Raw genomic sequence first — 12,813 nt, 5'->3', positions numbered from 1 at the left:
TAAATTCTTGATTAATAGATCCGAACCTGTCATTTTCTTTCTTCAATGTTTAAAGGATACTTAGCAAAAGCAACCTAATTCCATAGCCCTCCTTAGGGTAACTATTTCCCCACATACCTCTCAAATCCCAGAGACACTGCATTTATTGCATCCCCTTCCATTTATATACTGTCCCAATTTACCACAAGTGACATAATATGCCAGAGAGACCATCAAAACTCCACCTACCCCAGTGATGGGGTATTGCTATCTGGCTGATGAGTTATCCACCTCCAGAATTCCATCCTAAAAATCTATTTCCAAAGCCTGTGCTATTATAGGACCCCCGTCTTGGGTTATGTCCCCTAGATGCAGGACCTGAGATGGGGGTTTTTATATGATTTATTGATGGAGGGTTCTTAGAATAAGAGGAATGCGGAAAACAGGGGAGGGCAGTGGCGAAAGGAGAGCAAGGATATACCTCAGCTAAAAAGTGGGCTGATCCCACAGGGAGTCCTGGAGCACAAACTGCACCACGGAGTTAGCCCTACCTTGAAAAAGAAGGTGGACATTTTTTCCTCCCATGTCAGTCAGTCATTCACTGTAAGCTACCAGTGTGAGAATGTAACCTCCTGGGAAATGCAGCTTCTGTTTGGCTGAGGGGAATTCTCTGAAGGAAGTCAGCACTCATAGCATTTGGTGGAAGGGTGCCCTGGCCAAGTAAAATGGGATCTGGATGGGGCACCAACAGCATCACCCATTTACCCAAGAGTCAATGAAGAAACAGAGAAAATTACAAGCCAAATGACAAAAAGAAACAATATGTCTTAAAACTTGTGGTTATAGCTAATGTGATACATACTGGTAAATTTATAGCCTCAAACGCTTATGTTAGAAATGAATAAAGCCAAAATATATTAGCAAGGCATTCAACTTAAGGAGTTACAGAAAACACACAGAAAGGAGAAGGAAAGAAATATTAGTGGTAATAAGAGAGAGCAATAATGAAATAGAAAAATTATGCAGAGGATCAAAGAAATTGAGTATTTTTAAAACATTAATAAAAACAAATATCTGGCAATATTGAACAAAAAAGAAAAACACATATAAACCATGTTAGAAATGAAAAAAGAGAGACTATGACTAGATTTAGACAAGAGTTTTTTAAAGTTCTAAAAGAATACTATAATTTTGGCAAATAAATTTGAAAACATGAAAGAAATGAACAACTTTCTAAATAATATCAGTTGCCAATTTGATTCGATAAACAGAAAACCTGAATAGACATATAACCTTAAAAGAAATCGAATCTTTTAAAACACCACTTCAAACATACAAACACAACACCAGGCTGAGGCCATTTTAAAAGATTCTTCCTTCTAAGGAAGGGCACTCAGTAGCAGAAGATAAAAACTTAATGTTATCTTGAGTATAAAATAAACAGAACTTGTTTTAAAAAAAACACTTCTGAACTAATATCTTCTCATGTATATTCACTGACAAAAAAAAAAAATATCCCATTACGTAATTTAGGACTCAGCAAAGAGAAGGAATTTATATTAGTCGGCTCAGCCGCCATAACAAAATACCACAGACTGAGTGGCTTAAACAACAGGCAATTATTTTTCTCACAGTTCTGGAGCTAGACGTCCATAATCAAGGTGCTGGCAGATTTCGTTTCTGGTGAGGCCTCTCTTCTTGGCTTACAGATGCCTACCTTCTTGCTGTGTCCTCTCAAGAGCCTTTCCTTTGCGCCTGTCCAGAGAGAGCGAGCTCCTCCGGTGTCTCTTCCTCTTCTTATAAGGACATCCTTATAAGCATATTCTTATAGAATAGAACCCCACCCTCATGACGACATTTAACCTGAATTTCCTCCACAAAGGCCCTGTCTCCAAATACAGTCACACTGTGCGTTGGGAGCTTCAACCTACAAATTTGGAGGAATGTGATTCAGTCCATAATAGGCTTGTCCTCCAAACTTGGGCCAAGAATTTCCCTAAAACACATGAGAATTTGGTATAGTTCCCAACACAAATTAATGCGGGAAAACCGCATGTTCAATAAACGCCGCTAGTGTAATGGCGGGTGGGGCGGGCGGGCGTAGCGCTCGACCTTCCGCCGGAGACCTGGATACCGCGAGACTGTCTGCGCGAGACCGGGAGCAAGGCGGGTCGAGGTCCCGCTCCAACAGTGGTCAGCGGGGAAGGGTTCCTCCCGGTGACAGGCGCGGTGCGGCCGTCTCCGCAGAGCCCTCCAGGCCCTCTGGCCTCGGGCCGGCGGGTGAGCTGGGCGGCCCAGGGACAGACTGGGAGCTGTGTTCCTGCAGAGCTCCAGAGCCCTCGCCACGGCCACCCTCTGGCCAGGGCCCAGGCCTTGAGGCGGCGGCTAACCTATCCCCCATCCCCGCCTCCATGACCTGACGGTGGCCGCGGTCTCCACGGGTCGAAGTTCGCAGGACCCGGCGGCCTCAGGAACAAATACAGTGAAACCAAGGGGAGTATCTCATTGAATTTTAAACTCTGTGGGTATTTTTTGCAATTTAAAATCATTTTTGTTATTACTAAACCCATAATAAACGAAAAGAGAACGGCGGGACATCCTTGCATCATTGTCTCTTTAATGGAAGATTGAGTTTGTGAGGGCATTTGAGAGACCTGTACGATGATTTAGTAGATTAAGGTCACATTCCGGGGAGAAAAAAACACTTAGAAACCTGCAGAAAAGCTGTATGTTTAGTCTCATAAATATAACCAATGCATGCTAGCCATTTTACAGCACCTTGTAGAAATTACAGTCCTTGTTGGTTACGGGAAGTTTCTAATGTCAGTTAGCCATGTGGTCTAAAGAGATTTGACTTTGGCAATCTAGATGCCTCCTCAGTTGCCCAGGTTTGCCTATGGAATAACAAAGATACAGGGGTCAGCTATACAAGAGATGCATTAATGAGTTCTCAGTGATGGTACCTGAATCACACCCATTTTGTTATTACATATTAAGAAGGCAAAATGCTTTTGCTTAACTGTTTTTGCTTCTCAAACATGAAAGGAAAACACAAAACTATTTTAATTCAATAGAATGAAGGCAGTGAATATCTTACAAACTGAAGCAGAATTTTAACCAATCTCTTTGTAAAACTGTGAATTTATTCCTATAGCTATATCTACACTAAATGTGCATAATTTGTTTTTACCTTTATCATAACAAAAATTCTGAACCTGTGTTTCTCTAATACCATTTCATAAAAGAAAAAACTGAGTTTTTTTAAAATATCCCTCAAATTTTTATCAACTAAACAACATGTATATGAAGCTGTAAAAAAATTTTCTTTACATAATGAAGTTTAATATCTATGCCAAATAGAAACAAATATCTTTTAATGTGCTGAATTTCCACATGGTTTAAATCAAAAGTATCTATTACGCTTGTGAAAAAATGTCATAAAAACAATTAATACATGAAATATTTGCAACACAACATCATAAACAACAAACTATCCAAACCCATTTTAATTATATAAAACACAGATCTATTTGCTAAAAAAAATACAGCAAACTTACAGAGTGAGCACTGATACAGAAGTAAAAACCTAAAAGCTCGTAATTTGATCAAAACAAATAATTGTCCTTAAAAGAAGAGTTCTAAACATATACAAAAATGATGAGCTCAACTTAATCTTTACCTACAACTTCAATAATCACCCATTATCATTGTACATATTAAGGATTTAAGACACAAGAAAAACACTGAAGCAAAAAAAACAGAATAGGTTTTCTTCAATCTTCTTCTAAAATTGACTACTGTCATTCCTTCTTCCCATATGCCATTACATTTGTGACAGTAACTCAACCCCTCAATTAAACTATGTGGTTTAAGTGGATTAAGCAACAGAGAACACATTTGGTTCCATTCATAGATTAAAGCTAAGTCGTTGTTGGCTTAAGTCAGCGGAGCTCCATTAGTTACCTCCTGATTTTATAAATGCTTTATTGTTATCCAGACATTTTTTAATTCCCCATCTCCTACAGTATGCTATGCCTCTTCAAAAATAATATTTTTCTTCCTCATCAACATGTAGGGGCACATATTCATTCTCCAAGTCACTTAGACTTCATGGTAGGAAATATACAAATTTCATGTGGTAAGAACAAAAATCAGACCCATCTAAATACCAGGATAGTTTCTGAAAAGCAAAAATCGTACACTATTTACAAAAATGATATTTAATAATGAAGAACTGTATGTGCTCATCACCTTAGAAAAACAGACTAACCTTGAAAAAAAAATCCTTCCATTCCAGGTTATTACACTCATACAAGGAAGCTAAAAAGCTTCTGCACTGAACTTGAACATTAGATAAACTAATAGACTAATAAGTCATACTTTTATTCTGTTTGTGGTGAACTTGGCTACTTGGTACCGAAAAGAGTCCTCTCTACATGTTCATGGAATTCACACACACATTCACAAGCAGTAAGGACCTTTTGACAGAGCCTGTGTTTGGTTGGTACAAAATATTCTGAGCCAAAGTATATGGTACTTAAGACTGATTACAAAGGACTAAAGAACTGTATTCTGTAGTTACTTTAGAAAAAAAGATTTTATATATTAATATATATCTCACCCCTCCCTAGAATAAATTTTCCATTAAAATGCTGGTAGCTTTTTTATTTTGAGAAGAATGTTAAACCTCTTAAAGTCTTCAGGAACCATGTTTTAAAGTACCATTGATATACATCATTTCTTAGCATTTCCTTACCAACAGTTTTTGTCCATTGCTTCTCTCAAAAGAGCCCTAGTCCATTAATAACATTTTAAAGTGTGTGAGTGCATCTGTGTGAGTGTTTGTTATGTGTCTGTGTATATCTACATAGTCTATTTCTGTTCAGATTGGCAACAGTTCAGATGTGATGCTTTCTGCTTAGCAATTAATCTACTTTATAAACTTTTGCCTTGGCTCCTTGTTGAGCAAAAAATGAAAGGATAGAGCTAATTCTTTAGGAGAGTCAGTTAACAAGATAAAGAAGCCTTCCTGTTGTTCTGTGGCCACAATTTTAACTAGGTGAATTAGCTTTATCCTTTGCGTAGAAGGTAAGTTATTTAGTGAAATTTTCGAGGATGTTGGTTTTTGAGCTATAACTGAAAGAGTTAACATGAATAAGCTCACATTAATATGGCTTCACGATCGTGAGCCTACAGAGAGCTCTGACTGACTCTGAGCCACATATATATAGGATGGGTCTGTGCTTACAGACGACAGCAGGAATCAACACTCTCATCATAAAATGGGAGGCACGAGAGGGTATCATACTCTTCCTATGAGTCTGGCTTTCTAATATTCCCCCCCAAAATGTCTTAATAAACAAAAAGTCATCCTATGTCCATAGAGAAATATAATGAGGAAAAAGTTATCTTATGGCCAGAGTATCTTGTTTTATAATTAGAAATCCATGGATGCTCAAATGCAATTTTAACAGAAGCTAAACCAGGTAATACGTCTTTTGCATGAAAATGACTTTAGTTAAAAATCTTCTTTATTTGCGCTGCAAAACTCCTAATGTTCCATTTCAACTAACAAACCAGTTGCTGACAAATGTGTTAAAACCCAATTAAATTTAAGAAAAGCATTTCATTAAAACTATGAAAATCTATCACAAAGAACAGATGAAAGCATTCTGTGATTGGTTACCACATAAAAGCTCCATGAGTTTTTCTTATTAACACCCTCTATAAAACAATACCTGAAGCCTAACCAAGATCTCTTCTGCTCACTCACATAAATGTTCTCCAAATCTGTCAGTGAGTCTCACTTAATTTGTGGAGCTACTCTGCCACGGAGGCCACCATTCCCACAAGGAAAATGTCCACATTTGGAAGGTGAATTAACTTTCATCATGTGTGTTAAAGTCATCTCCAAAATGACATTTACAATTTTAATCATCTGTCAGTGATTTCTTCCTTGGTTGGATGACATAGTTCTTTTTTTTTTAGTAACATATGCTTGCAAAGTGTTTTAAAGTTATTAGTGACTGTTCATCCCTCAAGTTAAGTCACAATTATATCCTACAGACAGGTGGTGAAATATGCACATAAAAGGTAAGTATTATGTCCCAATTTTTTAATTTTTTGCTACAGGTATTGTGGCCTATCACCTTCTTGAAGTATACTTAAAATACCAAACTTTGTTTTTCATTTAAAGTAACATTGTGCTTCACTAAGATGACTATTAAAAAGTTCCTGAAAACCTAAATATTAAATATGATGAAGCAAAGAACAGGGGAAAAAAAGAGACAGAATATCTTTATTGAAGAAGGAAAAGAGAGAGAGAGAGAGATAAAATCCTCATTAAAGAAAGAAAAAAGAATCACCTTGATAATCAGTTATAATTTCTTATATGTAATCCCACATTTTTATAAACTATTTGAAATCATTAACCCCAGGCCCGGTAATAGTGTGGGAATTTAAAAGACCAGGTAGTCTATTTCCCTAGCAACAAGAATTATTAAGATTGTTGCTTATAGTCTGCAATGCTTTACATTGTCCCATTTGAAAAAATAAGCCTATTAGTAGAAAGCACCATCTCGTGCTTATATTAGAAATACAGGACCCCATTTATAATCATCCTCCCAGATTACTATACCCTTATATCAGTATCTCTTTCCAATACTGTTACATTATATTCTCTGCATATACTTCCTATTTGTGGAAAACATTAAAATAGCTTCTAGGAAAAATACACCAGTTTTCTATAGTATTATTAAGTGCTTTATGTAACTACTTTGATTCCAAGTGATTGGTTACGAAACCTGGAGGGGAAAAAAATCTTTTAAACTTATCATTAATAATGAATTCTATGAAAGCACAAGAAGTTAAAATTTCAAATTTATAACTTATACATAATTAACAAAAATATTCTTTAATATGAGAAAAACATATTTCTATATTTAAGGAAGAACTGCATCATCTCTTAAGAATTCAAAAAACTAATACGATTATTTTTTTCTCCATATATACCTAACAAGGCAATTTGAGTTAATTAACCCCTAAAACTGTAATCAGGAACTGGTTTCATTATGACAATTTTTAAACTTTTTTCAACAATTTCTATCCTATAGCTTCTAATTATATAGAAAGGAATCTGCTTGAAAGTCTAAATATAACTGACCATGAAAATAAATATTTGCTGATACCCCTAGAGGAAAAAATATGACAAGGCGGTCCTAATAGAAATAAGGCAAAAGGCAAGAGAAATTGAGGAGTAACAAACTCTTCATATAGCCTACTTTTTTTCTACTATGCTGTCTTGTTCTTTCTGTTAAAAAACTGTTTGGAGAAAATTCAATCTTTGGAATAGCCAATATTGAGTTTTCTAATATTGAACAATAATGCAGAGAAGAGAGGAGTATTATTGGTAATGGTAGACTGGATCAACGAAAATCCATAGGATACCAGAATTTGCAAAACACCCAGCCAGGCTCAGTGATATAATTGGGTGTTCCTTTATAATTCCTTCCTGAGTATGTGTCATTAAAGCCATAAGGATTAAAACCTGCAGCAGTTAAGGGAGGGGCATGACAATATTTGTCAGGAATACACTGAATGAATACTTCCTCCTTCCAAAATGAATACCTTGCATTTTCCTTTTTGTTCTCTTAAGGTGGATTTTGGCTAAGGAGGAAGAAAGAAAGGAGTGTCAACAAGACACAGAAACATTTCAATCTATTGCCATCTTCAAATTATCTCTGAAACTAAATTGCAATTTGTTTATTCAAGAGTTTATTGCTTTAAAAAAAATAGTACATGCTTTCCTATTATCATTTTTTTTTAATTCTGTGCCTTCTTAGATAAGTGCTTTAGCATAAGCTGCCATCTAATAATCTCACTTACCAAGAACAGGAATGATCTTGTTCTTTTTCATCTTTACAAAGACAAGTGGCCAATTGTCTTCCAGTGCAAATTCCCCTCTATTACTCTTGTTTAATTTTTCTAAATGACTTTTTAAAACACATCTCATAAAAAGTCACTCTGCTTTAGTAGCTATTCAAAGTTATCTAGTGTTTCCCATTAGTTTGGCCTCTAACTTTAAATTTCAGTAGGTAGTATTCAACCATATTGTCACATTATGTTTAGCAATAACTATATGCTTATTATTCGAGTATTATAACCCTTAATTTTTCTTATACTCAATATACTCTCTTTTTAAAAATCATCCATGCTATAACAGATTATCCTTGTTTTGTTCATTGTTATCATTTTCTTGTGAGCTGGTGATTTTTACTTCTGGCTTTGGTGGTCTTTGAGGGTCCAAGTCAGCCTGGAGGAAAACAGATGAAAACAAAGATATTTAGCTCTTTAGTTACAGAGGCAATAAAATTTACAAAGGAAAAATGACTCACTATTGCCTTTAATCTTATAAATATTCAACTAAAAATAGTTCCTTGGGTTCCCTATGTTGTTTAGTCTATCATCACCCAGTGGACATGACAATCTCAAACTTTACTTGTTCAGAAACCCTTTCTGGGACCATAACCTACCATGTGCTTAAAGGGCACAGACTCACCTCTTAAGCTTCAGGTGTTATTTTTCTCAATTTTTTTCTTTATTTCCTTTTGAGCTTTTCTTTTCAACAACATACCTATACTTTTCATTTTAGCATTTTCAGAGAAAAGGGAAGAGTAAAATGCAGTTCTCCTCTCATGTCACATTAATAATCCAGCCCCATACCAGATGTCTTTTATTAGTTTTCTACTAGAATTCACAAATTCTTTGTGACTATGGTACCAAGCACCATCGAGTAGATAAGAGGACAGAAAATGAAAACATAAAGGCAGCTTTTGGAACAGCAACCCTGCCCCCTTGGATTTCTCATACATTAATGATATCTCATTACAGTTTGTCTTTTATCCACTGGACTGAAAACTAAGGGGGTAAGATTAGAATTAGCTGGTTTTCAAACTCTGTTCCATGGAATCCTGGAAGTGCCATAGCTTTCAAGTCCTAAGTGCTTGAATAATTCCCTAAATGTGAGCACAGATGCACACACACACACACAAACTTCATACATGCACACAAGTGAGCAAAAGCAATAGAAATACCTCTTCACATCCACTGCCAGCTCCTTGAGACTTTATTTCCTCGTCCACTGCTTCTTGAAGCTCATTATTAACCTGGTCCAGTTCCTCGCCATTTTCTTCATTGGTGCCTCTGCTCACACGAGCAGGACCTGCCTGCTCCTCCCTGTGATCCAGGATCTCCTCTGCTTGCTCTGGAGCTTCAGTGGCCTCCCCGCCTCCTTCCTCTTCAACTCCACCATTCATTCCTGAAAAGTCTTCCTTCTGTCCCACTTCCTTATTTTCTTTCTCTCTATCTTCCTCATCTACTATTTCTGCTGGCCTCTGATGGATCAAAAGGAATAATGGATAAAAATAGAAAGTATAACAGAGATTTTCCATGGCACATTATAATAATGTAATAATTATAATATTACTGTCAAGTGAAACTTCCTTACATTTGCATATATACAGTATATCTTGTGTTAACCTTTACAAATATACCACTCTTCACAAATATTGTCTCATTTAATTCTCACAATCATCCTGTGAGGTTGGTATTATTCCCATTTTACAGGTGAGAAAACTAAGGTCTGGGGAGACCAAGTATCTAGCCCAAGATTCCACTGTTTGTAAGTGGAACAGCCAGAATGAAAATGAACCATGTGACTCCAAAATCAATGTTCTTAATCCCCATGGCAAAGAGAAAACTAAACTGCAGGATACTTGGCCAATGTCTAGTGGCCCAGAGGAGGAGGTAAAAAAAAATTCTTTGTGGAGAGATTATCATCCCCACCACTAGTGTCTGGTATGTATTTAAATCTCTAAGTATGAAAAAGGGCAATGGCGATGGCCAGGATGTGAAGCCTGGTTTTCTAAAAATAAACATGGACAGCTTTCCATACAATGCCTAAGAGAGTTGACTGTATATCTCTAAATAACAAAAAGTGATTGTCGAGGGGCTTCTCTGGTGGCGCAGTGGTTGAGAGTCCGCTTACCGATGCAGGGGACACGGGTTCGTGCCCCGGTCCGGGAAGATCCCACATGCCACGGAGCGGCTGGGCCCTTAGCCATGGCTGCTCAGCCTGCGCGTCCGGAGCCTGTGCTCCGCAACGGGAGAGGCCACAACAGTGAGAGGCCCGCGTACCGCAAAAAAAAAAAAAAGTGATTGTCTTGCAGATCCAAGGCCAAGAAACTATATATTCTTTCTATAAAAAATAAGAAACGCTCAAGTATTTTATAAACTAGGTATTTTTACTGTTATTTAGATACATGTAAGTCTGTTTTAAAAGAGAACAGGAGGCCAAGTTCCAGAGCCAAGACTTTGGAGAGAGAAAGACCCAGGTTCAAGTCCTGGCCAGGCACTTACTGGCTGTTACCTAACTTCTTTGAACTTCATATTCCCCACTTGTAAAATGAGAATATAATAAAACTTCCACGGAGATTAAATAAGTTACATACAGTGCCTAGCAAAGCACCTGGCACATCATGATCCTAAAAAAAAAAAAAAATTAAAATATCTTCCCATTTGTTATAATCTTTCCTGGACCTACATGAGTTTTTTAAAGGATAGGGTTGAAAGAGAATTTGTTTTATGTTAGGACCCCACTCCTGCCGCTTTCTAGTCATCTGACACTGGACAGGTCAGTTAATCCCCTGGTATCTGTAAAACAAAGGTTTGAGGTGCAATTAACTCTGACCTCCCTTCCAACTCTGGAAGTTCATTCTCCTCTAACTACCCAAATTCTTATTATGGGACTATTAATGGTCTTCTTATAAAAGTTATCATAATGCTCTCAGTTTAGGAAGTAAAGAAGGAAGGAAATGGAGCAGAGTAGACTAAAAAAACTCAGGATAAAATTCAACACAACATTATTTGGAAGAGGAAAGGGGCAGAACCATGAATTCTTATACTCTGTCCAACATAAAGTCTCAGATTTGATTACATGATATCAAAGATGCCCTTTAAAAAAATGAAGGTTAAAAAAATGAATTCTTAAAATATTCCAATAACCATCGTGTTTGTCATCAAAGACGATGTCATCAAAGACTAAATTAAATAATAGTACAGTGCTTCTGCATCTTTCAAATTTCCATTCAGTTGCTTAATGTCAAACTGCGTAGAGCCCTAGTGATCCCTAAGCATGCTGCCCAGGGGGAGGCCCTTACGAAGGCCAAATGCTGGACAGAAACTAAAGGTGGGAGGGGATGGATCTGCCAGATGATGTGGAAAGAAAAGGCAAGAGATTTATAAAATGAAACCCACAGCGCTTGGTAAGGATTTCTGGTTTTTATGCATGAGACCTAAATGAATGACGGTGAGAAAATTTTTCAATTTCCAAAGGAGAAAACACTGTGTTCCCATCTCCACACACTTGTCCCACCCTCTCTCAATGCAGAGAACAAAGACGGCAGAGCATTGACGCAGACGCACTAGAAGTGATGACAGGAGAGTGTGGCAAGGGACAGGGTGGGCACTGTCATTGTGAAAACAGAGCAGAGGAAATGTCTGGGGCCAAAGATGACATTTATGTCACTGAGGAGAAAGGGCTTCTGAGGGACCCAGGGAAGGAACCGGCAGCACCAGGAGGTCCAGAGGCTTCCTCAATAAGACACTGGGACACAGAGGGGACTCTGGGTGGGAGAGAGTTAGAATAAAGAGCCATATGTAAAATAGATAGCTAGTGGGAAGGAGCCACATAGCACAGGGAGATCAGCTCGGTGCTTTGTGTCCACCTAGAGGGGTGGGATAGGGAGGGTGGGAGGGAGACGCAAGAGGGAGGGGATATGGGGATATATGTATATGTATAGCTGATTCACTTTGTTATAAAGCAGAAAATAACACACCATTGTAAAGCAATTATAGTCCAATAAAGATGTTAAAAAAAAATTTACAGAGAAAAAAAAAAGAGCCAACTCAGAGAAACACGGCGGGTGGCTCCCCACTAACCTATCAGAAGAGGCCATGAAAAGGCTCAGGGGTCTTGGACCAAGAGACAGCAAGTTCCCTTGCTGGTGACTCTGAGGGATTTTTTAGGCTATACTCACAGGGGGAGTCTGAGAGACACTGGAGGGCTCTCAGGCACCATGACTCGAGCTAATGGGCCTGGAGCAGCTGTTTGTGCTGGGCTAGATGCCAGGCATTCAGAGACAAATACGACTGTGACATCAAAGAGCTCAGAGCGGTACAGCAGCACATCACAGTGATCGTGGGGCAGGAGGAAGGAGCAGTAACTCAGGGTGGGGTGTGGCAGCCTGGGGCCACATCCCACACAGTCTGGGCACTGAGGTTTCTACAGCACTGTGTGAATGGTGTCCATAGGTGGAGAGCAAAGGACAGGCAGCAAATACACCAAGCACCCGTCACCTGTATGTGCCGAATGTCACTCTCAGCATTCATACATTCATCGTTTCCTAAAACCCTCACAAGAACCCTACGAAACAGGCTTCTGATGCCCATTATATGAATGAGGAAAGTGAGAAATCCCTCAACGCTGCCTGCATCACACCGCAGGTGAACCAACAGGGTTAAGATGGAACCCAAGGTGGTCTTGTCCCAAAGTCCTATATTCTTTCTCAAAGTAATAACACAAGCAGTTGCTAATGTACCTAGCACTGCTCCAAGCACACCCAAGTATACTTTCAATGGCCAGAAAATATGACGTCTGCAGTAGGCAACGTGACTTTTATTGTTTAAAGAATTACTGACCTGAAAACAAAACATTTCTGGATTTCTATTAAAGACTGGTAGATCTAGGGAAGGAACATTATAAACATTGTTAGTCAG

General features: G+C 38.1%; 1 protein-coding gene across 1 annotated transcript in view; it reads right to left on the bottom strand.

Annotated features, from left to right (window-relative positions):
- Nucleotides 1–8,191: 8,191 nt before the first annotated feature.
- DCDC2 (doublecortin domain containing 2) overlaps nt 8,192–12,813 on the bottom strand; it is a 152,747-nt gene continuing 148,125 nt past the window's right edge. Inside the window, exons 9-10 of the mRNA XM_060164262.1 lie at nt 9,072–9,371; nt 8,192–8,290 (exon numbers count right to left, since the gene is read on the bottom strand). Coding sequence (XP_060020245.1) covers nt 8,192–8,290; nt 9,072–9,371 — 399 coding nt within the window. The remainder of the gene's footprint in view (nt 8,291–9,071; nt 9,372–12,813) is intronic.

Source organism: Lagenorhynchus albirostris, chromosome 10, assembly GCF_949774975.1.
Source record: "Lagenorhynchus albirostris chromosome 10, mLagAlb1.1, whole genome shotgun sequence".
NCBI lineage: Eukaryota > Metazoa > Chordata > Mammalia > Artiodactyla > Delphinidae > Lagenorhynchus > Lagenorhynchus albirostris.
This window is presented reverse-complemented; position numbering and strand designations above follow the sequence as displayed.